Below are 26,328 nucleotides of genomic sequence, written 5' to 3' on the forward strand. Positions count from 1 at the left end.
CTGCTGCGCAGGGCGAGGGGCTGGAGAAGGGAGCAAGGCAGCCGGCGATTCTCAACCCTACTGCTTTATTCAATAGTCGCTCGTCCTACACAAGTACAAACACAACATGGCCCAAAAGGCTACAAAGTGATACAAAACAAAAAAAAAAATCTTTATAGTATTGACTGTACAACAGGTGGTAAATTCTTTGCCTTTCCCTATGCGAACCCCAGTTAACCCAGACAGCATCGCGGCTCGAGCCTCCCGCTCTGCCTGGCAGCTTCCAGGGGCTGACGCTGTCGCTAATTGGAGATTTGCAAAAGCAGAAGCGCTCACGCCGTTTCGCTGGGGGGCTGTGTAGGAAGCTCTTACCAAAACCCTTTAAGAAAAGGTGAAAGAAATCACTTACGGGGGCAGCTACAAACCAGTTCTTAAGACTTCCAGCTTCTTTTCTAAAGTACTGGACCGTTGTTTCTGTGGTGAGCGCCTGGTGCATGTGCTACAGAACAGCTTAATCTGCAGGAAGAGCTTACTCTGCAGGACCTAATAAGCTGTTTGGGAATTGGAATAAAGCGACAACTCGGTATTTAAGCCTCAGGCAGGTCTGCACCCCAGCTGCTCTGAAAAATCCTGTGCTGGCACCTAGAGATCAAGTTAAATGCCTCCCTGCCTTAGTATACAGGGTTTCTGAAATAGTTCAAGATTTACATGCTCGTCTGTACAGCGTGCTAAGCATTTAGAAATCACCAAGCAGCAGCCTGCTAACTGGAGAAAAAGAGAGGCTGTAACACCTTTCCTTCCGTTTATCTGGAAAAGATGTTTTATGCAGCCTTTAAAATCAATGCCATTTTTAAATAATTTCAATTCAATGCCAGGAAACTAGAAGCCCCTCAGCAAAGGCTATCTATTGGCCGGGAACTGTTGCTCTCTCCTCTTAGGTTGCCTTCACTGCCAGGATACTCTCTCCCACTCCTCCTCACCCAGACCCATTATAAAAAAAAGGTACAATATTTAGTCTGACGGGATTTAAGTTAAAAAATAAAAAGCTGTCCAGTCTTTTTGCTTTATCGTGAGGAGTTTGAGCTGGAGCGGCTGCGATGGCGCCTTCGTCCAGGAGATCTGGATCTTGATCGCCGGCGAACAGGGGATCTGCGCCTAGGAGACCGCGACCTGACGGAGGAGGAGGAGAAAGCTGTCATTAGGAGACAAGAGCAACAGGTTCCAGTATGTCAGCTCATCTACCAACTTTCCAAAAACGCTTCCCACCCGCCTCCAAAAAACCCTTGCACACCATGGGAAAAGAGCTCCAGCCAAACACGGACAGCTCCGGAGAAGAAAAAGGCAACTCAAACACTGACTGCACAGCAGGAATATTCTGGCTACCCTCCCTCTGCTTCAGCAAGTGAAAGAACGTGTAGAATCCATAGAACAGAGACAAATCTTGTCTTCTTCCTCAAGCAAAACAAACTCAAGTTCATTCTACATCAGATTCTCCTTCACCTGAGAAGTCAGCTTTGACTCCTGCAACGCAGTGATATTCAGGGAAAGGACTCACATAAACCCTTTCAAACCACAGGGACGTTTCTTAGAGGAAGTCTAACTCTAAAGAAATAGTTAAGCTTCAAGCTCTTCAGTACTACAATCAATCTGCATGGCCACCAAGGTTCCAGGCACAGAATATTAACAGAGCCTGAACAGGATAATAGAAGTTAGACGAGGGAAGAAAACCAACAATGAGGAGGGAAAGCCAAATCCAGCATTTGCCAGACCTCAGCAAGAGGCCTGTTTAAAGGAGGACCAACAGGCAGTGGATCTTGTGCCACGTTAACTAGTTCTCATTTTTAAACCTGTAGTTCATAAGCTGTTCAGCAATCAAGCGGCTCAAACAGGAGCCGCTTTTACTAGTGACAAGAGTTTAAGCAGATTTCCAAGACGGAGGAGCCCATATAAATGCTGAGGAAGACTCCAAAAGACTTATTATCTGAGCACATTCCGGCAGCCCCACATCGCACCACGGGTGCGTGCCTATCAGGTCACATCTTGGGGTCGGTGTACTCTGCTCACCTGATGCAGAAGGACTGTTCTTTGGTCGTGTGCCCATTCGCAGAGGAGGGAGGTGCAAGGGCTTCAGAAAAGCAAGCGGCTGGAGCAGGCTGCCAAAAGCATTCTGCCAGCCAGGAGTCCATTCCCACTTTAGCTCGAAGCATTTATGCAGAAGGGACCCCAGGGAACACGCTGGAGAGCACCCGACATTTCCAACAGACTGCGTTCAGGGTGTAGACCAGAGCAGGTCACCCTGGTGCTAAGGACTTAAGAAGTAGAACCCAGGTTCAACCGATGCCCAAAAGGCGTTACTGTCATTTGGAGGGGAAAGTCAAGTCCAAGAGGATGAAACTGTCCCCGTGCCGACTCTTTCAGCGATAACATGTTGTTACACTGAGAAAGAAATACAAATTGTCACAGCTCTCACCTTCTCCTCATGCGAGGGGGTGACCTGCGCCACATCGGTGGTGGCGGCAGCATCCTCCTGGGTGGGCTAAAGCGTCTGGGAGGCGGCCTAGGTCGTGGTGCCAGCACAGCTGTGGCAGTGATCTCCTGACCATCAATCTGGCCTTTTTAGGGAAGCACAGAAACAGGACGAAGTAAGTATTTCCCATCACTAACATCTACACATCACATTACTGCAACTCACAGCTTTGTCACAAGCAACTGAAGCGTGAATCAGCCTACAGTCTTATTTCCACCACCCACTCGGGGGTTATTTTGACAAAGTCCACATACATACCAGACTACTTAGTCCAATACCCCATCAAATTGCAGGTCAGATGTTAACCAGGAAAGATTTTCACAGAAACTTAAAGAATTTTATTACTGTTTGTTTTGAAAAAACTCAAGTTTTAATAGTTCTGTGATGTTTGGGATCTGTCCTGAACCACACAAAAGCCAAAGCCATTTGGGCTGAAAACAGACAGTATTTCAGCTCACTTCCCCAAAGGCCTCCCTGCCACCTCTAACTCATTTTCAGATCAAACTCATCTGCTCCAAAGATTTTTAAAAGCACCCAGCCTCCTTGCAGCATTGGACACCTACCTCCATCCATGTGTTTCAGGGCTTTCTCAGCATCATCTGGGTTCTCAAACTCCACATAAGCATAACCTTTAGAGAGGTGTGGATTTAGCCTGTCAACTGGCATGTCAATCATTTTAATCTTTCCATAAGTGGAAAAAATTTCCATGATGTGATCCTGCAGAGAAAGAGCAAGTCTTAAGGACACAGACCACACTTACTGACCAGATCTGGCTGGCGCAGAGCAGTAAATCCACAGCACTAGATTAGCTTTAAATTAATGCCACCATCAGGAAGAGACACATTTCATTGCCCAGATGTGGAAAGGACTACCACTGCTTTCTCTACTGTTGCCTATTCAGTTCCACCTCAGATTGTTCCAAACCTTAAGTTCTAGCAGCATTACTGCTGCATATCAACACCGGCTACAAAAACACAGCAGTGTAAAAATCCTCTTGGGGACCCGAAAAGGGAACTCACGCCCTCAGCTGAAAACCCTTAAGGTGCAATTGTTAATATTTTTAGAAAAACATCAGTTTTGCAGCACCCTAAACCTTTTACCTCTGAAGACCTTTAAACTACATTCTAGCAAAGACAACTCAAGCCAGTCCAGCTCTCTTCGGATCCTTTACCAAGAACCTACAGATATCCTTAACACCTCCAAGGTAATTTCAGCTATTGTCCCAACTTCTACAATTTTCTTCCTAGTAAGGCAGGGTACAAGGTCTGCAATACTGACAAAGCGGACAGACCTCTTAAGCAGTACACAGTCTCAAAAGCCTGCACTGTATTTGACTCAGTAAAATGCTATCAAAATTCTCCTCACTGATAAATTTGGACACGAAGCAAGAATTTTCAACAGCAACCCCTTGGCAGCGCTCTAGTGACAAAGAAGTTTTGAGAGCTTTAAAAGAGCCACTCACACGTCCTCACAGAAGATATGCAAGCTCGATATGACAGGGGAGCACGCCATTACCTTGGTCACGTTTCTGGTGAGCCTTCCAACATGCACTTTTGTAGGTCTGGGTGACGGGCTCCGCCTCTTCCGCTCCTTTTCATCTCTCTTGGGTGGCTTGGACCTGATTTTGACAACAGAAAATGTTTACAGTGTTCAGGGAATGTACAAGACAAAACCAAGAAGTCAGTCATTATCACATGATAAAAAAACATTCCATTTTTCTTGGGAGGGCATCTTTTTTCTTAAGAAGTTACAGGTTAGGAAGTGCTGGGATGGCGGTGGGGGTGTTCCACTTCGAAACACCTCAGGACTTGATTTGCCTTGTCTGCTTTTGCTTTAGAACCTCCTGGAATTTGAGAGCCTTTTTTTGTGAATTTTCAACTTTACTGCAACTATGGTAACAAACATCAAATTTAGCAAACATTTCTTCAAAGTTTTTGTCAAAGTTTTTGGCTATCGGTAAAGAATTTCCCAGTTGTTAAAACAAAAAACATTCTTTGCCTCAACAACTGAAGAGGCAAAATAGGGACCTAACCACCAAAGCATACCACATCCAAGCAAATTAATGGATCCAATGATTTGTGTTTCTGTATCTTCTGTTCACTAGAGAGGTCCGGAAACGTCAGTTAAAAAAAAATATTTAAGTACCTGCATATCACAACTTCTTTGTAGTTCTTTTAAAAAAAATCCAGAATGTAACTTTAATCTGTAAAAAATTCAGTATGCAGAAAATTTATATTTATGCTTCTACCTAATCTTCCTGTCCATAAATTGAGGGATATACTAAAAAAATAACCATACTGGCTTATAATACTTCAGTAGATTTTATCAGCCTTCAGCACCTTACCTACAGAATTATCCAAAGGAAAAACTGTATGGACATTAACATAGTTTGAGTCCTACCCTTACAGGAAAATGCTTCCTTTGCTCCCCCCCCATTTTATTTTTTTATACATAAGAATATACATATACACATGCATATACATATACACCATTTTCAGCCCTGACTTTTCTGTTAGTCTTGGCTGTAATTTACAGGAACCAAGGAGCTTTAGTCTCATCTAGTGCCCATATATTCCCATACTATTGGGGAAACATTGGTTAAAACGGCCTCTACAAAATATAATATTTAAATTCACTCTTTAAAATGAGTTTTTTAATCTCTTTTCCTACAGGGCATATGTTTTGATTGTAAGCAAAAGGAGCACACCTGTTCTAACAAAATTCAGATCTCTAAGGTATGGAGAAAGCAAATGGTCCTCAGAAAAAAAAAAAATCTATTCCGACCACAATCTTGTATTCTATATGGAAATTAACCTGCCATCTGGTAACTCCTAGAAGGCAAATAAAACTCACTTGGAGCGGGAGCGTCTCCTGTTGTCATGCCTCCGTCGAGAGGGACTGGGAGATCCAGAGGAGCTGCTGGAACTGGAACTGCGTGAAGTGCTGGAGCTCCCAGAGCGGCTCGAGGCAGAAGATGAGCTAGAGCCACTGCTAGAACCAGTGCTGGAACTGGACCCTGAACTGGAAGTTGAGCTGGAACGGGATCTGTTGGGGGGGGAGGGAGGGAATAAAAATGATTGGAGCACACAGAAAAAGCGTAGCTGGAAAACTTCTGATAATTATGGAGAGAGCAACTGTGGGTTAGAACAATGAAAACTGATGCTCTATAGCTCACTAGACAGCCAAAGGAAATTCATACCTAAAAAAAAAACCGAACCAACTCTTCAGTTAGACAAAACTGCACTGCCACTAACACAATGCAAGCTTTCAACAAGTCCATCACACAGGGAATGAAACATACCAGAAATCAAGCTGGTGGTTTCTGAAAACACTGTAATTTGTTACTACCTGTAAAAGTAACTACCTGGTACTGCTGCTGCCGCTGGAAGCACTGCGTCTTTTGCGTGTCTTGTCTCGGCCACGATCCTTTTCACCCGAGTCCTTAGTGGCTGCTTTATCCTTGGACCGGTCCTTTGACTTCTCTTCAGACCTGTCCTTGCGCTTGGTTGGTGAGGGAGCCCTTCAAGAACAAATTGCAGAAGACATTGTTTCATACCAAAAAACACAAACACCAAAAACCCCACACCCAAACAAAGAACAGAACAGCAACACAAAACATTGAACTTCAAATGTAACTCAAGATCACCATAACTGCCGAGTTACAGCATTAGGCAAGTTCGGACATTTTAGAAAAAGGAAAATATTTTACATTACAGAGCAGCTTTGAGGAAGACAGCTATAGCATACAGAAATTCTCACATACAGAAATTCACGCAGAAAGAGGTACATGTCCAATTCCTCACCCTCACTGGGAGAGCCCTAATACCCTATAACGTCCCCAGTTTTGTTAAGCCTATAAAATTCGGACAGAATGATTACCTAGTGTTGGATTTTTTATTATTTTCTTTGAGTCCTAGCAAACTCTTCTTTTTCAATCCTGATAACTCCATTTCCCCTTCGGAGGCGTCCAAAGCAGCACCGAATGGGCCTCACTTATCTCAAATCTCACTTCTAACTCCTCGATTCTGAGAACCGATCCCTAATCGAGTGCAATAAACTCCAAAGAACAGCCTAGTGACAAGATAAAAGGGTTTAGAAACAAGAAATTAACAGATAAGCATAAAACAACAAACCCGCTTTGCAACAATGGCAGCACACTGGGCATCAACTGACTTCTACAGAGTACTTCAGTTACACGTGCTGTTAACGGCCATCAGGGCCAGCCTCCGTGCCTGCTCACGCTGGCACCAAGCGCCTCACGTGAAAGTCTGCATCCATGTTTAAAGCTATCGTTCTGACATTCGCCGAAGTACAAAAGACCGTAATTAGCCAACCAAAAAAACGGCAGACAGAGGACATCCATTTTCTCTGCAAGATGTACATGCAGCTCCTGCCTCTTGACAACAGCCTTGTCTCCAGAGGAGTAAGCACTGGTTTTCTCCAAAGCCAATCTGTGCCATATAGCGTATATTTGTCAGGAAGAAAGGGTTGTGGAGAACAAACCCCCCCCACTGAATTACGGCTGCTTTCAGCCTCAACAAGCTGCTTCCAAAGCTCTGTCAGCCTTGGAAAGACCAGATTGAAGGGCCCAGTTTGCTGCACTGCTGCAATAGCAGATTCTACTTTAACTTCTTAGCAGAAAGTCTAAACTGGATTCTGACCTCATCTAGCCCCAATCACTTCCCTCGTTACGCTAGATCCGAAAGGAGGGACATTTAACACCCCACTATTTAACACTGCAATACTGGGCGTTAGTTGAATTCCAGCTATTTCCCATGAAAGGGCTGCATCCATCACATGCTCTGTGATGTCTAAACACGTTGTTGCGTTTTGACTATTCCACAGGGGTTGTTTAACACCCGCATTACAAAGCTGCCTCCAACGTATGTTTTAATAACCACTAAGAGTGCGGCAGATTTGATTTGGTGTAACGCCCGTTATCTACCTATGAATGAAAGGAATGAGGAAATGGAAGAGTGGGCACAAGCGTGTCTGAACTGCCAGGCTTATCTGAAGTGACACTGAATATTCACAGTACTGCATGGTGTTGGAAACATCTCTATCTCCACATGCACCACAGGCAAAATTAGCTAACAAGAAAAAAACCTCTCCAGCTCACTGCATCCAACAGTCTTGCTCCTTCTATGCCTCTGGCGTCAGAGTCTGGTATGCAATTACTTTATCCTCTAGATTGCAATTAGATTTATGTTTGGGAAGAGATCACTTCTGAACAGCTGAACTCACCTTCCTGATTTTCAGCTTCACAGTTTTCCCTAATACAACTCCAAAAAGCGACACAAATGAACATTCGCAAACCCAGCTCTCTGCAGATCCAGAAGTCAAGAAACACCCATGCCTTTCTGCACGGAGAACAGGAAACCCACAACACAAATGTGACACTGGCAGGGCTCGCTGGGAGAGGAAGTGTCTTCTCCAACACCAGGGGCAGTGAGAAGGCAGTCCGTGGACTGTTCCACAGGTGCTGCAAAGGTGACTAAGAAAAGCAGACCTGTGCACGTCATTCAGCTGTACGACATTTCTAACCAGCTCTGTGCCCCTAGTGCAAAGTCTGAGGGGGCTGCAGTTCAAAAATGGAAAGCCACTGCATGAGACCAGCTGACTCACTTGGAAGAACAGAACAGACAAGTTTCTGGACTCACAAGACCAAAAAAATTGACATTTTCCTTTCCCACTTTTCTTCTCCTAAATATACCATAGTCAGGTTTGAGTTATCTCTTCCTACACACCGACCTCCCTTGCATCTGTGGACTGTCACAGTAATGATGCTATCAGCTCAGCCATGCAAAACTACCTATTATCGTCTGACAGCTGGCTCCGGTTTTACCCCTACTGGAAGGGGAGAAGAGAGAGAGCCCAGGTGAAGACCAGCACACACTTTGCTGCTATCCAGCCTGCTGCTGGAGTAGTGGGTAATACTTCAGTTAAACAGCTACCGCTCCAGCACCACTCCTCAGGCCAGGCACTCAGCAGACAAATTAGCTATATGATGTTTATACATTCAGCAAGCTTCCATATGATGGTACATGCAGCATTTAAGCAGCCTCCAAACTAACCAGTGTTTTCTCTCCATCAAAATACATGTACCTTTCTCAAAAACGCCACTTGCCTAGCTTACTTCAGCTGGAAACCTCAGCCTAAGAGACACGGTCTGTGGGCACTTTCACCTGCATGTGTTCAGACATTCGCGGGAAGATGTGGAAAGAATAAAATCATGGTCTTCACACAAGGGTGTATCACAACGATTTCTAAGCAACATGCTTTTCTCCTACCATCAAGAAAACTCTCCGTCCCTAACAAGTCAATGCTTTTGCAGCACCCACCCCACACCAGGAAGTCTAAGAGCAACCTACAAAGGCCAAACATTCATTTCACACACACACCTCTCTGCTTTAAAGAGTAATTCTGTAGCAAAGGAAGCAAACTCAGCTCTCCCCCGGACTTCCTGCACGACTACAGGCAAGTCCTTTAATGGCAGTTTGCTTCAGATCCTCATTTGCAAAATGGGAAAAAGATTTCCTCCTGTGAGGAGAGGGTTCAACGCTCGGCAGCTCTCTGCAAAGTTACGGCCGCTCGCCCAGGCTAACTACAGCGAGCAGGGCCGGAGGAGGGCAGGGGCAGCCAGCTCCGCGTCCCGGTTCGCACGCCATGGGGTACGTTACGGCGCCGGGCGGACCGAGGGCTTGTCGCTGCTGACCGCACCGTGCGTGTTGCCATACTATGGGCGAGGCCGAGGCGCGGGCTGAGGAACAGGGAGAGAAAAGCACAGACCAAGCACAGAGTCGGTTCAGAGCAGAGCCCGCACCCCGGGGCCCGCGCCGCCCGCCGCCTCCGCCAGGCCCGGCGCCGCCGGCCCGCCCGCCCCCGGGGCCCGCACAGCGCTCCTCCCGCCGCCCCGGCCGCGGGGAGCGCCGAGACCCCCCCCGGGCCCGGCTCCCCTGCGGGCCCCGGCCCGGCCCCGCCCGGCCCCTCCCCGGCCCAGCCTCCCTCCCTCCCCGCCCCCGGGCGCGGTAGGCCGCGGCGCCGCGGCGCCATCCCTGACCCTCGCCCCGCCATCTCCTCCTCGGCGGCTCCGGCGCGCTCCCCCCGGCACCCCCGCGCGGCGGCGGGGCCGCTCCGCGCCGCGGCCGGGCCGGATGGACGCCGATCCCCCGCGGCCCCGGCCCCCGCCCCGGCCCCACTCACATCCTCGGCGCCCGCCACAGCCGCCGCTCCGGGCCCGTCGCGCGCGACCGACGCAGCGCGGGCGGGAAGGGGCGGCGCGCGCCGATGGCGTCACGCGCGGGGCGGGGGAGGAGCAGGGCCGGGCGGGCGGATTTAAAGAGACAGGGCGGGAGCGGGCCCGGGAAATGGGTCGGTCAGGGTGTCCCGGCGGGGGGGGGCGAGGAGGGGAGCGGGTCGGTCAGGGTGTCCCGGGGGGTGAGGGTCAGTCAGGGTGTCCTGGGGGGGTGAGGGGAGCGGGTCGGTCAGGGTGTTCGGGGGGGGCGAGGGTCGGTCAGGGTGTCCCGGGGGGCGAGGGTCGGTCAGGGTGTCCCGGGGGGGCAAGGAGGGGAGCGGGTCGGCCAACAGGCCAAGAGCAGGAGCGGGAAGAGAAGGAAACGGGCAGTGCGTTACTGCAGAGAGAGAAATCAATTGCTCATCAGAGCGCTCCAGTGCTGGTGGGCTGGGGCCCTGACCGTCAAGGACACCAACTGGCAGGACAAGCTCTGCAGCTGGAAAAGTCTGATCTCATTTATTAGCGCACCCGACGTTCCCCCCGGCTAGCGGTGCCTCGGCTCGGGGGTGCCATCCCATTCATTCAGGGCTGTCTGACCTCTGCAGCCCCGTGCAACGGAGAGCAATTACTCCCGAGCTTGCGTGTCTGATTTTTGCAGCTACGCTTCCTGGTGCAATAAAAGTTGTTAAGTCTTCCTACAAACCTTGTCCTGCTTAATGATAATAATAACAGCAGCCAGGGCTCCAACTCTTGGCTTTCCGTAGGTGACAACCCAGCAAGCTGTAGGCCTTCACCGGTAGATGCTGGGCCCAGTGTCATGTCCGGGTTGCAGAGTCACAGCACACAAGTCTCTAATTTGAGGTTGTGGCAGACGTGTCCTCCCAGGGGACGGAGAGCAGAACGGGACGTGTACCACAGAGGGGACTCACCTGCCGCCTGCCTTGCAGAAGCGCAAGAAAAACGTGAAGAGAAGAATGAAAGACTTAAGGTGGAGCACCATCCAGTGGCATTTCATAAATCCAAAGATTTATGTGGGAAGAATATTTTCTCTCTCCTTTTTTTTCCCCCCCCTGCCAAAACACATGTGCTGTGAACTTACAAGGAAACTTGCCACTGGAGGCATTGCTCTTTTGGCCTGGTCACACTGGATTCCAGCTGTACCGGCTGCCCGACTTCTGACTTCAAGAGAACAAAGTCAGAAGAGTACTTTGACCCCATTCCTAATGCAGGGCCTTAAACATGGCAAACCTCTCCGAGAAGCAGGCGTGCTAGTCAGCTGAAGTGTGACCACAGGCATTTTTGTTAAATTCCTAAGATTTGAGTCCTTGTGCTTCTCTGTGAAAGGAAGACAGCTCCATCTCCTGAACGCAGGGGGAGAATATGCCCCGTCCACCTCCCTCACAGAATGTGGGCGAGAACAGGGCAGGTGTCTACAAAATCGTGTGTGGCAAGAACTGGTTTATTTTCTCTTCTGCTGCAAAACCGTGGGGATATTACATGAAACCAGCTGTGGGCAGGTTCAGAAAAAAACAAGAGGAGGTTGTTCTTCACACAACATCTTGTCAAAGGGCAGATTTCCCTGCCATAGGATGTTGTAGCGTACTAGAAGTTTACATGGGTTCAAACAGAAACTGGACTATGTCTATTGAGGACTATTGGTAGACTGTCATGACAACCTTAGAATCACAGAATCATTCAGGTTGGCAAAGACCCTTAAGATCACTGAGTCCAACCGTTAACCCAGCACTGCCAAGCCCACCACTAACCCATGTCCCTCAGCACCACATCTCCCCGGCTTTTAAATCCCCCCAGGGATGGGGACTCAGCCCCTGCCCTGGGCAGCCTGGGCCAGGGCCTGGCAGCCCTTTGGGGGAAGAAGTTTTTCCCAATACCCAACCCAAACCTGCCCTGGCGCAGCTTGAGGCCGTTCCCTCTCGTCCCATCGCTTGTTCCTGGGGAGAAGAGACCGACCCCCCCGGCTCCAGCCTCCTTTCAGGCCGTTGCAGAGAGCGATGAGGGCTCCCCTCAGCCTCCTCTTCTCCAGGCTGAGCCCCCCCAGCTCCCCCAGCCGCTCCTCCCCAGCCTTGGGCTCCAGCCCCTGCCCCAGCCTCGCTGCCCTGCTCTGCCCACGCTCCAGCCCCTCCATGGCCGCCTTGGGGTGAGGGGCCCAGCGCTGAGCACAGCATTCGAGGGGCGGCCTCACCAGTGCCCAGCGCAGGGGCACCATCACCTCCCTGCTCCTGCTGGCCACACCATTCCTGATACAAGCCAGGATGCCATTGGCCTTCTTGGAAAGTCTCCCAGTGCCGCGCTGCGGGGGGGCGCTTTGGGAAGTGCTACTACATGGTTGCACTGCTTTTATATTCCTGCCCCGGCATCTGCTGGTCAGCCTGCTGGAGTCGGGGTGCTGACCCAAAGGAACCTGTGGGCTGGCCCAGCACGGCTGTTATTCTCTCCTTTCTTCCAACTAACTTGTTACACATGAAATTTTGAGTACTGTAGCTTTAATTCTTGAGGTTTATGATGCTTTATTAAAATCTTCAGTCCGTTTTTGTGCTGCCCATTTTTGCCCATGTTTTGAGTAACTACTGAGCAAGGGAATACTTAATGAATGTGCCCATTAGAAAACAACTGCATCCATGGCTGGAGAACAAGACATGATACATCCCAATCTCTTCTATACCACATTTTAGCTGCAAATCTGAAAACTGGTTTATGAAAGATGGAAAGTACCACCAATAAATGGCAATATGGACTGAAGATTAGGCCTCACAAAGATAAGCCAGAAGTCTCGGCTGCCTTACCCGCAGGACCTATTGCTCTCAGCAGCTTGTACTGTTTAGTGACAGCCTTTTAGTGCGCAGTCCCAGTCCAGCCTCCACCCCAAGTACTACCGCAGGGAGAAGGTCCTGGGAGAGGCTGTGCTTCCTTGGGCAGGAGGGATGGAGGCCAGGCTTGTTCCCACTCCTCTGTGCTCACTGCTGTTAGGCTTAGGGCACGATGTTTAAAATGTTTGTCTCTCTCAGCTGTAGCAAAGCCATAATGGCTGGCTGATCCCAAAGCCATGCACGCCCTTATTCTCACAATGTCTCTCAGCTCTCCAGGGGTGGTCAGGTGAGTTCACTGAACCAGCAGAAAAATAATACTAGTGTGAAAAAAAGGAAGTTTCCTGCCAGTTCTCTCCCCGAAGCAGTTCCCCACAGAGCTGTGAGCAGCAGGGCCAGCCCCAGGATGGTGGTGGCAGGGTTTTGGGGGGTCCGATCTCCTCTCAGTGGCTGCTAGCAGTCAGCAGGACTAAGCCTTACGGCCAAGCCTGAGCAAGAAGAGGCATTTGGCCATCTCATTTGGGGGCACAAGCAGAGGTGAGAACAGGTCAGAGCACGCGGCCGCTTCAGTTTCAGAGCGAACAGGCCCGCCATGGCCTCCTGCTCCATGCCAGCGGCTCAGTCTGGCACAGGGCAGCCCACCATCACCGCTGCAGTCCTGTGCAAGGAGCTGGTGCTTGCGGGTCTGGATGGGACCTCTAGGGCAGGCACCGCTGCCTCCTGCGGGGTCTCTCCTCCATCCTCTGCCACAGGGCCACTGGCCACACCTGAGCAGTGGTCCGGGACAGGATGGACAGCAGGTCTGCGCCCTGAGACTGCAAAGGTGCTGTGGCTACTCGGGGCCCTGGAGCGAGGCCGCCCCGAAAGAGTTAAGAGGAGGGCTCCTCCCTCCAGCCCATGTCTCCTCCTGGGTGACCTTCCCGGCAGCCTTTGCTGGCGCTGCCCCAACCAAACAAAGAGGGCAGGAGCTTTTCAAACAGCAGCCTCCCAAAAAGTTGGCTGCTGCAGAGCTGGGCTGTGCTGGGACCCTGGCTGGCCATGGCCACCGGCGGATGCAGCCGCGGCAGCAAGTTGGTGCCGTCGCCTGGGAGGATCGCAACAGTCGCCTCTAGTCCCTGTACGTGGCTGCTGTGCCTGGGTGCATTGAGCTGGTTTGGGTGTGGGAGCGGGATGGGGAAGAGAAACTTCTGGCGGCGGCGGTGTGAGGGGGTGCGGGAGGCTGGTGCTGGCCCGTGCTGGCCAGTGCTGCCGCCCCAGCGCTCAGCGGGGCACTGTGGGGGCGCGGGGGCCACTGCTGCTGGGCGCACAGCCCCGGGAGGCACCGGAGCGGGGTGCAGGGGTCTGGTGCTGCGCCGGGACTCAGTCGGGGCGGGGAGCGGCGCGCCCGAAATGCTCTCCTCCAGCCTCTCCAGCTCAAAACCGGCCCGGCAGTCTCCCAGCAGAGGTGCAGACACTCTTTAGAAATGGCCTGTGTGTCGATAGGCGGCTGGTGCTGGGTTTAAGGCAGCAGTCACAAAGCTGCTCCAGCCGAGACGCCGTAGATGAGCAGGAGAGGAAAGAATGGAGCCCCATGGGTGCTGCTTTTGCATTTTGCCTCTGTGTCTTTCTGTCCCTTCATTCCCGCACCTCCAGGCTGTTGATGCGAACAGTGCTATTTACCGCCGTCTCTGCAGGTGAACTGCTCCGCTTGTGGTGGCGGGTGGTGGCTTTAGGTCTAATTAGCGTCTGTAAGTGCCACCGAGGCCGAAAGCGCCTGTCCCGCGCCTTGCACCGTCTGGCAGCCGGGTGCTTCCTTTTCCCCTCCTGTTGGTTGGCTTTGGGCTGTGGGGCTGCAGCGGCGCGGCGGCAGAGCTCCGGGGCCCCGGGAGGCCAGGCCATGGGGGGTTACCCTGCCAGCAGCAGCGCCGGGCCGCGGCGCCCAGGGGTGGCGGGGCGCGGGGTACGGGGCAGCCCTTGGTGCTCGCAGGGGCTGCGCTGCAGCAGGGGCTCTTGATGCCGAGGTCTTCCCTGTGCTGTGAGGGCTTTGGTCCGTCTCCCTGCTCCGTCTGTTGCTCCTTCTGCACCTGTGTTAGAGTGTGGTTAGATCTGCCTGTGTGCCTTCGTTAGAGGAATTGCAGCACGGGGGATTTGGCTGCTAAGGGCTTGGAAACTTCATCCTAATGTGTAGTAACAGCCTTGGTTATCTCTGCAGAGAGCTGAGCTTAGCCCGAGTTTCCAATGACCGCACTGTCGAATAGCTATATAGATAGATTTGGAACAGCAGAAAAAGGAGATTTTTGGGGATTCCTCTCTAATCTGCAGAAGGAGGTGAATTTAGCAGTTTAGCTGAACCACTTCTAGGTGAATGAAGTCTTCAGTAGTGATACCAAAGACTTAAGCGATTTAGTAAAAGATCGGGCCCCTTTTGTCCTTTTGTGTAAAGTTTGTAAGATAAGCGAGTCTGCTCAAAGAACAGGCTCCTTTGGTGTAAGCTTTGTAGGATAAAGGAATCTGCATGTCAGAGGTCTCGGCAGTAGTGTCTCCCGGGTTGCAGAGCCTGACAGGCTGAGCGCAGGGTGTGATAAGGAGGAACTGACAGAAGGAGATGAGGAGGGAGGAATGGTTACAGGTCCAAGGAGTAGCTACATGTCTGCCCAAAAACAGTTTCGGACGGGTGAGGCTTTAGACACTTGTCCATAATCTCACCATGCAAATTACTCACTAATCACTGTCCCGAGAATCAGCTTGGACATGTACGAACTTGGCGGTTTTTGTGTATAATGTATCGTGGGAGTCCTCTTCGGGGTGGGTGTTAGGAGGAGAGATCCCCCATGCACCCAGCGCTGCAGTAAACCAACGTCGGCTTTCTAAGCTATCGTTTGGTTTGGAGAGTTTTCTTGGTTGCTATTTTCAGTAACAGCAGTAGTCTCTGAACGCCTGGCCTGCCCTCTCTTCAGGTCTGAGGCTGATTCTTGCAGTGCAGCTAGGCCATGGGCAAGCTTAAGACTTCAGGACTGTCTGCACCTGCGTGTGCCTATGCACACATTTGTATTTTGGGGCTCTTAGCCTGAAAACTGTGCCATGATGCACTTTTTCTCTGTTTTCCTGCAACGCTTACAAAGCATGCCCTGGCGCTGTGGGAATATGCCTGCCCAGGCATAACCTTCCTCAAACGGCCTGGTTTCACCACAAGGAACAAATACCACGTTACACTTTGCAGTGATTTATTTGTTTCCTCTTCAGGCACGTCAAAGACACTAGAAATTCAAGGTATGCTTGTAGTTTAGCCTTTGCAACTTTCTCTGCTGGAAGGGCTGCATCTTTGGAAAGTAGAGACTGAGAGCTGCAAAACACTTTAAAGAGAGGGTGATGTTGACTGTGCAGATAAAGGCAGGGCTGTGAGATACTTGGCGTTTACTGGTCTTGTCTGAATACTTAAGCTCAGCTTGATGAGTTTGCTCAGCCCCAGGGCAGAGATGGATTTCTGAGCCTGGGTGTGAAATCCAGCCTGTTCTTCTCCCCCAGGCCTTTCCAGGTGGTCTGTGAAAGCCTCTGGTTCCTTCAAGCTGTGGTTCCACAGTCCTTAATATCAGGTTTGGATCCTCTAGATCATTTCTTAATACAAACCTGACCTTTACCAGGTACAGGCACAGCATCACAACCCAGCTGAATTTGTCAGACCGCGCAATACGGTGTTGATGTTGACCTATGGTTTTTGAGCTGTAGGAGAGCCGATGCCATGCAAAGCCTTTTTGTACAAAGCTATCCATCAGCGTCATTTTATACAGTGTCACTGCTTTGTGCTGTGTGGTTTGGGACCCTTTGACCATCAGGGTGGATTCTCCCGTATTCCTGAAACTCCTCCTTTCCTCCCCTCAAACATGAGGAACCAGTACTATGTTTATGCTGTTGTTACCCTGTGCCCCTAAACAATCCCAATACTCCTTACATATACATGCTCCCATTTATCCTGTCACCTTATCTTTATACCCTCTTCCCCCGTTAGCACAAGGCTGTAGCAGCATTGTCTGGGTCAAAAGCAAACTATGTGTATCATCCTACTCACAATTTGTTCTGCCGACCCCAAAACTGTTCATTAAAGAAATCTTGCAGGGACCCAACTTTCTCCAATTTGCACGTACTGAAAACCTTAAAGTAGAACCTTGCAGTTTTGAGTTTTCCATCTGCAGGTCTAATTTTTAAAGTGTGGCCAGGCAGGGGGCTAGCTCCTCAGCTGCTCTGAAAGCAGAGCCTAAAGGAACCGGTCAGTTGTCAAAGGTGACAGAGCGAAGTTAGGCCTGGGCTCTAAATAGCTCGCTTCCAAATCCTGGGCCAGATACACAGCCCCTCCGTCTCTGCTGTTCTGATGGCTGAAGTACAAGTTGATTAAAAAGCTTCTTGTGAGGTTATCCCTTCAGAGGGGGAGCCAGCACGGCTCGGGTGACAGCCATCTAAATTCAGCTGGCCCACCTCCTTTTAATAAAACCTGTGACAGAGCTGCTCCTTCACCAATTTTGCAAAGAAAATCAGGGCTTTGTAACGTGGGATAAAGCAGTCCATATGGCTGGTAGCAGCTGATGTTGCTAGATAATGTTATTGCTTCCACGAGGCTTGACAAATCCCGCAAAGCAGTGACACTGGGTAAAACTGCAGCCTGGGAGAAACGGCCGTTCTTCCCTGGCACAGATCTTCCTGCCTGGGCAACATTTCAGCATAGGACACCTAATACTGTTAATCTTCCTCCAAGCTAGGTATCATTAAACCACACTGCCAGTTCTTTCTGATTACCTGTCTCCATGGAGCTAAGACTTTCCAGTTTGTACAGCCGGGAAACTGTTATCTAGGTGAAGAGCTAAGAGCTATTCAAAGCTGCGCCGGGCAGGCTCTGAAACAGGACCCGAGGGCAAGAAACCAGGTGGAGCATTGCCGTACCAGCTCATCCTTCCTTGCCAGCATGGCTTGCTGTGTTCAAAGCACATTTCTCTGCAGGGTGAGAAGGAATCAGGCGCTCCCCAGCAGACGAGCCCCTTCCGCAGCATCTTTGCCTTCGCTCTACTTGAAATGCTTCTTGCTCTCTTGGTTGCAAGAAGCTCTTTTCCATATCTGAATCAAGTGTAAACCAGCACTGTCCTCCTTGTGCTTCTGGAGGATGTTTTTAATGTTTTTTTCCCCCTCTGCGCTGCTGCAGAGTGAAAACGGACTCATCTTGCCAGCTTTTCCAGTGGCTATTTAGAACCCTGTGGGAAAGCAGTAAAAGCGATGAGGATGGATCAGTGTCCCTCCCCAGCTGCTTGCAGCTGCTCCAGCTTCCCAAAGGCAGGCTGGGGATCTGAGAAGGAGGGCTGGAAATTGGAGGCAAAGAGAAGGGTGGGCAAGAGGCCCTTGTTGAGCTGCTACCAGCCACAAGGCCCAGGGTGAAGGGAAGTCTGGCAGATTGGGCTTGTGGCTCCTTACAAGGTCCATGAGGATCAATTCCCTTTTGCTAACACCTTCCCCTTCTTTATTTTCATGCTTTCATGTACCCTGGGATGTCCTGCGCATCTGTTATGGATTAGTCAAACTGCGTCCCTTCCCATGCCTTGGTACACCGGTCTCACACTGTACAAAGGCAGTTCAAGTTGAAAGGAAAGGGATCTACCCACATCTAACTTTGTCCTTCATGGTCCTACACAGACCTTCTTCAGGCAGGAGTATTTTGCACTCTCTGCAGCACAGCAAGCTCTTGAGTCCAGCGTGCATTGGGCTGTTAACAACGTGAAGCGGCTGTTTTCAGTTGCTGAGACCAGACAGGATGAGCTGCATCTTCCCACTCTCCATGGGTTGCAGTTTTTCCCTCTTCCTCGGTCACAGCCATTCGCAGCATCAGCAGTGTGTCTCACTGGTGAGACCTGTTGCTCCACCTTGGTATCTGCTACCTTTGTGGCTGTGCTGCTTCTGAAATGATAGGTTGAAGCTTGTTGCTCTGGTTAAGTCCGTCCATAAATAAACGCCTGCATCTCTCCCAGGCTGTTCCATCCCTGAGGGCCAGGCTGGCCGTGGGTGTGCTGTCGTGCAGCTAACCCAGAAGACTTAAAGAGCCATTGAGAAAATGCAACCCCAGGGTAAAGCAGTTGCATGATTGTGGCATGGCACTGCTGTCTGTTGAGGACTCTGTGGGGATCTGACTCTTCCCTGCTTCATCCCAGCATGAATTTCAGAAGAAGCTTTGCTTGTACCTCCCCAGGGTAAAAACTGCCTGTGTCCAAGAGCAGGCTTGCAGCTGTGAGACAGAAGGGAGAAGTAAATCTTCCCAGACACGAGTCAACTCTGCGGTCAGACAACTGATGCTTAACTCTTGGGGGAATTTGGCATTTAAACCCTGATAATCAGGACTGCAGAAAGACTGGGGGAGAAACAGGGGCAATGCAGCTGGTGGGTGTATGTGTGCGCGGGCAAGCAGGGGCGCTTTACCCCGAGGGACCTGCAGGATGGAGCTGGGGAGCTCCTCTTCCTCGGCTTGGTCTCCTGGAGCTGGGGCTTGCACTGGCTCAGAAACAAGTGGTGAAGAGGAAAAGCCTGCTGCTTGCCCTGAGGCTAATGGTTAGGTAACTCCTGCGTTGCAGCAAACTGGGATTCATGCTCTTCCTCCTTCTCAGACCTTAAATCCACTCTGCCCTAACGGGAACTCTGGGGTGTGCATGAGTGCAGCCTTCCTTCTCCTTCGCTCTTGAGGCTATTCCATTTTGTATATAATATTTCCCGGGCCAGAGAGCGGAGGAGCTAAGGAAATAATCCTGGTGATGCGAAGGCTGCGCCAGGCTCTGCTCTGTGTTTCTGTGGATATTGCTGCATGCAGAGTTATGGAATAGAAGCATTACCAGCAGCGATGCCTGGTTAAAGGAGCTTTCGCAGCTACAACTAAGTACTTAAAGACTTTAGGCATTGCAAGGGTTCAGCAGCAGCTGAAGAAAGGGTGGCTGATGTGAAATTTGGACAGACGCCTAAATTGGCAGGCTGAAGCAAAATTCTTTTTGCAGGCCTGGCTGTATAACAAAACATGCAGCTGCTCACACAAATGTGTATGTCCCACTGGCGGGGAAAGGTCTCGAAAGCCAATGCACCGGAGGGCAAAACTTGGAGCCCGTGGTGCTACGTGTGAGCCCTCTCCGGCTGTAGCCGTAAGCTGAGTGTTCCAGTCACTTCATCTTCACCCTGCGAGTACGCATCCCACTGCAAAACAAGGGGGGCGGGTGGGGGAAGGACACTTGCAGACCCATGAGGAATCACAGCGAAGCTATCGCAGCTCGCAGGGGAAGGGTGTTGTGTCCACACAGGCATGACTGCAGAATCAGGGCTTGCAGAATGCCTTGCAGCTGTGGCTGGTGCACAGTGCGATAGCCAGGTAGGTGGAGGCGAGCCGTGATTTCGGAACGGGGGACTTCTAGCGCCCACACACAGCTCTCAGCGCCTGTGCTTTGTATGGAAACCTCCGAGCCAAGCAGACTTTGTGGTGCTGCTCTAGTTTAGAAATAGCAAAGGCTGAGTCAGCCCAGATGAAATCGTTCCAGGGACTTTCTGGAGGAGACGAGACCTTTCTGTTTTCCCGATATCCACAGAAATGAAAAGAGGTAAAGATAGAGAGTAAGCTTACACGATTGCAGGGCTGTGAATTTGCTCCCACTGATGCACTCCCTTTCCCTGTCCCCCTGCAAAGCCACCACTTGAATTATCTTCTCCTGAGTGGTGTAAGAAACCTTCAGAGGAACACCGTCACCCCCCAGCCTGGCCCTGAGAAGTGAAGGGAACTCCATCCCTGATGCAAAATCACGGGTCTTTCCCTCTGATTGGATTGAATTTTTTTTTCCGCTTGTGCAAAAATTATTGGAGAGTAACAAATATCTTGTAGGCCAGGTGAGCGTAAAGGTCTCGTCTCCGTGAATGTGTAACTTGAGCAGCTGTGTTGCATAAGCTGCGTGCATGACATGGGCTGCAGCTCCATGGGGAAAATCCCCTCCGGAGAGGGAGAAAGAGGAGAAGGTGATGAATTCAGCTGTGGAAATGGGGAGCACGTTTAGTACAGGAAAACTGGAAGTTCGCAGCAGGACCTGGATCAGTAAAGGTGTAACTAGAGATGGAGCCAGACCTGAGCTGTCAGAGAGGCTGACTGTTGTGATCTTGGAGGAAATTCCTGGAATACTGTATTGCCTGGAGGGGTGACCTGTTGCTTTCGCTGGCAGCCCCCTTCTCCTGCCTGACAGAGCAGAGAGTAGCCGCTGTGCGCTTTGCACACCCTCATGGTGTAAGTGAGCAGGGTTTGAGCCGGATTCCCCCTGCCCTTCGGCCTGCGCTCGCCTCCTGCTCGCCAGCTGGATGGGCTCTGACACACAGCCTGCTTTTCAGTGTCTTCTCTGAGATGGATTTCCTGGTCTTGGTCTATCTCTGATCAGTAAATACATATTTTTAAAAAGCCCTGCTGCAGAGACATGTACTGTTCTTGAAGCATAAGGAGCCTGGATGAAACTAGCCTTGAGCCCCGGTATCTCCATGGAGCTGCTGCTTGCAGCCATGCGCTGCTGGCGTGGAGCCATCCTGTGGAGCCACGCGCTGCGGCGAGGAGCCATCCCGGCCAGCCCCCTCGTCCTGCTGCCCTGCCAGCAAATGGGGGCTGCAGGGAACACCCTGCATTGGGAATGCCGAGCTGACGTGGGGTTAGTGAGGCAGGGATGGTCCCACAAGCTGTCCCCAGGCCTGGGAAGGCAGGGCAGCAGGAGCTCTGCGGAGGGCTGGGGAAGGTCCGGAGGGGATGAGCAGGCAAAGAAGGAAGGAGCTGGGACCTGGGGATGGTGCAAAATGAGCCACGTCTTCAGCGAAGAGGGAGCTGGGGGAGATGCTGTGTGGAGCCGGCGCATCCGCAGGGCACTCTCATCTCTCCTCCCGTGCGGAGGCTGGATGAAGGCTGCAGGCGCGGGGCACTGGCTTTCCCGGCATTTATGTAAACTTTATGTTTCTGTCACTGGCTGTTCAGATAGCTACACTGCTTTGCTTTTGCTCTGGTGTCCGCTGGCCGTGTCTTGAAACACTCTGGGAGGAAGGCAGAGCTTCTTGCCAGGGCCTGAGCTCCCCGTACCTGCAGCCACAGGAAGCTCAAGGTGGTGGCTTCCTTGTAGCATCTCCCCTTGGCACGGAGAAGGTTGGGTATTTCTGACCTTTTCCTCTTGCTCTGCAATTGCAGTGTCTGCAGCCAGGGATGTCTGTTTTCCTACATCCACTGTCCCCCGGCTCTTATCTACAAGGTCCCTAATGCACATAGCAGAGTGTGGGGAGGCCTTTAGATGTAAGCAGATCTGGATCAAAGTACGCTTTACATCTCTGGAGTTAATGTCTCTCTTTTTTGCCATGGAAGAAGTAAAATGCAGAGGGGCACAACTCCTGTGTCGAATTAAGTGGCTCCATTTCTCTCTGTGGCTTTCTGTGGGTGAGGCACAATTGTCTCTGTGCCTCCTTGGCCAACAAAACACATTATTGTCCTTTTTAAGATCCACATGTGCCTGGGGAAGTGGGGTTTGGAAAACACACATCTGCTTGGCAGCGACCACTTGACGTAGCTTCTATCATACGTTGCTAATCTGAAAAGTGTTTTTCTGTCTTATGGGAATTCTTGGAGGCTATTTATTTTGGTGAGGCGAAACCTAAAAGTATGTCTTTTAGGCAGCAGTTGCAGCACTGAGTGTCCAAGAAACACCTGCAGGTGAAGGACGCTGATAGGAACAGGAAAAACCCGCCACCATATTTGTATACACCCATACATGTGTATGTATACACATATGTAAGTATATCCGCACGTAGGTCTAAGTGTATATACACACATATAACACAGCTCCAAGCACTGTCGGTCCTGACCTGGCCCCGCCGTGATGCCGGCCCCAAGGGAGGGGGCTGGTCCCACCACGTTGCTTTGCTCCGGGGTGCAACCCAGAGGAGATGTGTGTGCAGGGGCCGTACCAGCAGCGCAGTCCCTGCTGCACACACCCGTGCAGGCACAGCGAGCGTGACCACATCCCGAGCCGCCGTCCCCTGACTGAGACCACCAGCCAAGGCTGTGGGAGAGAAAGGGGAAGTGTGGGAGGTAGAGTCATTACATTTATAGTTGTGCCACCTTTACAGCTGGTATATAAATGGTTGCTTTTGCTTCTCAAAGGTACGGGACAGTGTCATCTCCAGACCCAAAGGGCAGGCTCTGCAGCACCAACAGTTTCCACGCAGTAGTTGTCAACGTGGGCATCCCCAGTTGTGCTTACCGTAACCTTCCAGGCCACCAAGGAGACGTGAAGCTCAGGTGGGGACCTGCCAGCCTCATGTGATGAACCGCTGCTTGCCAGGACTGGCACCATGCTCCCTGGGATACTGAGCTGCTGCTGGGCATACTGACCGCTCCTGATTCCTGTTGGCAGTGAGGAATCGATGCCCAGTTTGGGACGTTGGGCAGAGCTGAGCCCGTTACCATCCTCTGTGCTCTTGGTGGACTGGGGGACGGGGCTCAAGCCCCTGCTCTGAGGGGGCTCCGCATGAGTGAGGGGCAGGTTTTGGGCTGTCCCTAGTTGCTCCAGTGGGAAGAGCTGCCTCCTTCCTCCCCTCCGGCTGGGAACTGGGTCACTGCTGGAAGCTGGGGATGGCCCCCATGGCTGGGGCTGGCAGCCTGGGGGCAGAGCACTAGCAGAGCCCGAGCACCGTTGTGGGGCTTAGTGCTGCCTGGGGCGCTGCCAGCATCCCCGCAGCAGCTGCACTCCGGGGATGTAGGTGCCGGGCACAGGAGGGGTGCCGGGAGCGATGGGCCGGCTGGACGACCATGCCAAGAGGAGGATCGTGGAGCTGCGCAGGGCCGGGCTGAGCTTCCGCAAGATCAAGAAGGTGCTGGAGCTGGACGACATCCGGGTGACGCCGCAGGCCGTGTACCTCTTCCTCAAGCGGAAGAGCGTGGAGCCGGGGTCGGCAGCAGCTGGCTGGGACGGGGACCAGCCTTGGCCCCCGCTGCGGGGGCGCGAGGCTGAGCCGCCTGAGCCGATGGGTGCGTGGACCCCTGCAATGCCCGGCGGGGGCCCCGCTGGTGGCCAAGACACCAAGGAGGGCATCCAGATTGTTAGTGTGGCCTCGCTCTGCAAGGATGGCGGGCAGCTCGGGGAGGCCCTGCCCATGGGACTGCCCCCTGGGAACGGTAAGGCCCGGCTCCGCACGGGGGGGTCACCACCATGGCCCCCCCAGCAGCACTGGGCTGGGGAAAGGGCTCCCTGTCCCCTGCGGGGGAGCCCCCAAGGGCCTCCTTTCGAGGTGTTTCTCTCGCTGTCCCTTGCAGGCGATGATGGCTCCACAGGTGCCCCCTCGACTCCAGGGAGCTGCCCCCCTCCGGGGGGTCCAGCCACCCCCCCGCAGCCGCTGCCCAGCCGAGGGCGGCTGAGCGCACCCCCCACCAGGAACCCAGCCCTGATGGTGAAGAAGAAGATTGTGGACAGGGCTATCCTCCTGCAGAAAAAGGTAGGATGCCAGGCATCACGGCGGGACAGGAGAGCCCGTCTGCTCCGGCCGGGAGCTGGTGTGGTGCTGCCCGGCGGGATGGCCCCACACAGCACCCTGCTGCATCTAACCCATGCAGATGGGGCAGGCCTTTGGGGATGAAGGGCCCCTGAAATGTCCCCTCGACCTCTGCTAGCTGCACTCTTGAGCGATGCTTGACCCTGGCACTTGGCGAGCTCATCTGGGAAGCCCCCTGTCTGCTGGGGCCATGGGGCGTGCTGCCCACCCACCTGCAGCCAGCACTCACTGCTGCCCTTGGGCAATGCTGGCTGTGGTGGTACCAGTTTCTGCCAGTGTTGGCCTCCAACCCGCAGCTCACAGACCCCCTCTTTAAGGCTTGGTTTCAGTACCAGCTCAGGAGGCCCCCCAAGCCACCACGAGGACACCAGCAGTTGAATGGCTTGGTGCCACACCAGGAGATGAAGGGCTGCAGTGGGCCAGGATGGGGTGACACAACCAGGATGGCCACCCTCTGGGACACATCCAGCTACAGACCCCCAGGCTGTGGCCGTGCATGCTTTGTGCCAGCAGGTCCACATCCCTGCGGCCATCCTGCCCACCATGGTGAGCATGCAGCTGGCTGGCCAGCCCCGTGGCCAAGCCCAGCTCTGCTGGCAGCTGTGGTGAGCCACGTGGCAAACGTAAGTGACCCAACAGTCCCAGGACCAGCCCCAGGTAGGCTGCCAGCAGGGGACTGCCCCAGCGCCCACGGTTTACCCCTTCAGAGCAGCTTCTGACCTCTGGAGACTTCACTGACAGCCAGTGCTGTCCTACCAGAGGATGGTAGGACGCTGGCACCTGCCTTTCGCGCCATGGCATCCTGGGTACAAAACACAGCCATGAGTCAGGCTAAGCCTTCATCCATGGCCGTCTCTGCTCAGACACAGCAAATGCCTTCTCCAGCCTACTCAAGTGTTTGTCAAAAGCCCTTGCCAGCTGCTTGAGAGGACACAGGTTGTTCAACACCCTTTCCAGGAGAAAGGCTCCCCTGGGTTCAAAACCAGCATGTGTGATCCCTCTCAGGGAGCAGAACAGCCCTTTGCTTTGGGGTGCAATACAAGAAATGGGGGGTGGGCTGGAAAGAAAAGCCCAGGATAGGCTATTTCTGTCCCTGCAGAGAGCAGACAGGCCTGGCCTCAGCATGGGCAGCCTCGCTGTCACCCAGCAGCATCCAGCACCGGACGGCTAAGCACGTACTGACAGCATGCAGGGCAATGTGGTGTTCCTGCGGAGCAGGGCCTGGGTGGGGATGAAGTGCAGCTCAGAGCATGGTGAGGTCTAGAGTTCTGCAACAAGGTGATGGCTTTCTCTCATGCCTTGTAGCAGAATAAATCCCTCTCTTGCTAATCACCATTGAAGGAGCAGCTGATAATGTTTCACCTTCCCTTCTCTCCTGCCTCCCACTACTCCAGGTCAAAGACGCCAGCACTCAGACTGCCCTGCCGAACCTTGTGAGTCCTGGAAATCAAAACCTTACTTGGGGAGGACCAGTGCTTCCCCCTGCTCCCGCCTCCCATGCCATTGCCGAAAAGCTGGATGCTGTACAGACAGAGATCCAGAAGCTGAGCCAGGCCCTGCACGCAGTGCTGGAGAGGCAGTGCCGCCTGGAGCGCCAGCAGGAGCACCAGCAGCGGCTGCAGCAGGAGGTGCTGATGACACTGCAGCAGCTCAGCTCCACTGTGAGCCACGGCACCGTGCCAGCGAACCAGCCCTGCGTCCCCTTCAGCAGTATGGCCGAGCCCTCGCCCACCGTGCCAAACTTCAGCCAGTTCAAGATGGAGCTCATCTGACCTCGCGCAATGCCAGCGTGCTCTAGCCGCGCTGCACTGATGGCAGGATGAAGCCGTGAAGAGGAACCACCTCTCAGAGGCTGTGGCAGCTGCCTCAGGATTATGTGGGGCACCCAGCAGAGAAGGCCACCGGTGCCTCATGTTTTCAACCCTGTTGACTGAAAGGGGCCAGGGCAATGGAAAGCTGAGGCCTTGCTTCTCCCATGCCTGGCTGGCACTGGAACTGGCTGGTGGCCCATGGACTTCAGCAGCACAGGCAGGCTGCCTGCAAGTAGAAGATGCAACTGAGAGAGACACAGCAGGGAGTGGGTCTCAAAGAAAATGCGAGGCTTCCTCTGACGAGGGTCAGTGCCATGACGATCAATCACAGAAACGCTTTGTGCCCTCCCTCTGCAGAGCCCTGTTCAGTAAAAATCTATATACACCATGGTTCAGAAACAGTGTGGG

General features: G+C 52.5%; 2 protein-coding genes across 4 annotated transcripts; one reads left to right on the top strand and one right to left on the bottom strand.

Moving 5' to 3' along the window:
• Positions 1-48: 48 nt before the first annotated feature.
• RNPS1 (RNA binding protein with serine rich domain 1) lies at positions 49-9,795 on the bottom strand. Of its 3 annotated transcripts, XR_015699183.1 has the most exons (10): positions 9,710-9,772; positions 8,908-9,266; positions 6,386-6,577; positions 5,871-6,026; positions 5,360-5,551; positions 4,022-4,124; positions 3,070-3,223; positions 2,450-2,591; positions 2,044-2,288; positions 49-1,149 (listed from the first exon to the last, which is right to left on the bottom strand). XR_015699183.1 is itself a non-coding variant. In XM_087734129.1 (9 exons), the coding sequence occupies exons 3-9, from the start codon at positions 6,454-6,456 to the stop codon at positions 1,044-1,046; spliced, it is 924 nt and encodes a 307-aa protein (XP_087590255.1). In that variant the 5' UTR covers positions 6,457-6,577; positions 8,908-9,266; positions 9,710-9,772; the 3' UTR covers positions 49-1,043. The 3 variants fall into 3 exon arrangements, 2 of the variants coding, with proteins under 2 accessions (XP_087590255.1, XP_087590256.1); XM_087734129.1 differs by lacking the exon at positions 2,044-2,288; XM_087734130.1 differs by lacking the exons at positions 2,044-2,288; positions 8,908-9,266 and having other exon boundaries at positions 9,710-9,795.
• Positions 9,796-13,497: 3,702 nt separating this feature from the next.
• On the top strand, positions 13,498-26,308 carry LOC148051970 (uncharacterized). The gene is made up of 4 exons (XM_087733761.1): positions 13,498-13,682; positions 22,722-23,735; positions 23,874-24,052; positions 25,504-26,308. Exons 2-4 carry the CDS (start codon positions 23,351-23,353, stop codon positions 25,879-25,881), a joined length of 942 nt encoding a protein of 313 aa, XP_087589887.1. The 5' UTR covers positions 13,498-13,682; positions 22,722-23,350; the 3' UTR covers positions 25,882-26,308.
• The last annotated feature ends 20 nt before the right edge of the window (positions 26,309-26,328 follow it).

Source organism: Nipponia nippon, unplaced genomic scaffold (genome assembly GCF_047370975.1).
Source record: "Nipponia nippon isolate SJK-2023a ecotype South Korea unplaced genomic scaffold, ASM4737097v1 scaffold_5, whole genome shotgun sequence".
Classification (NCBI taxonomy): domain Eukaryota; kingdom Metazoa; phylum Chordata; class Aves; order Pelecaniformes; family Threskiornithidae; genus Nipponia; species Nipponia nippon.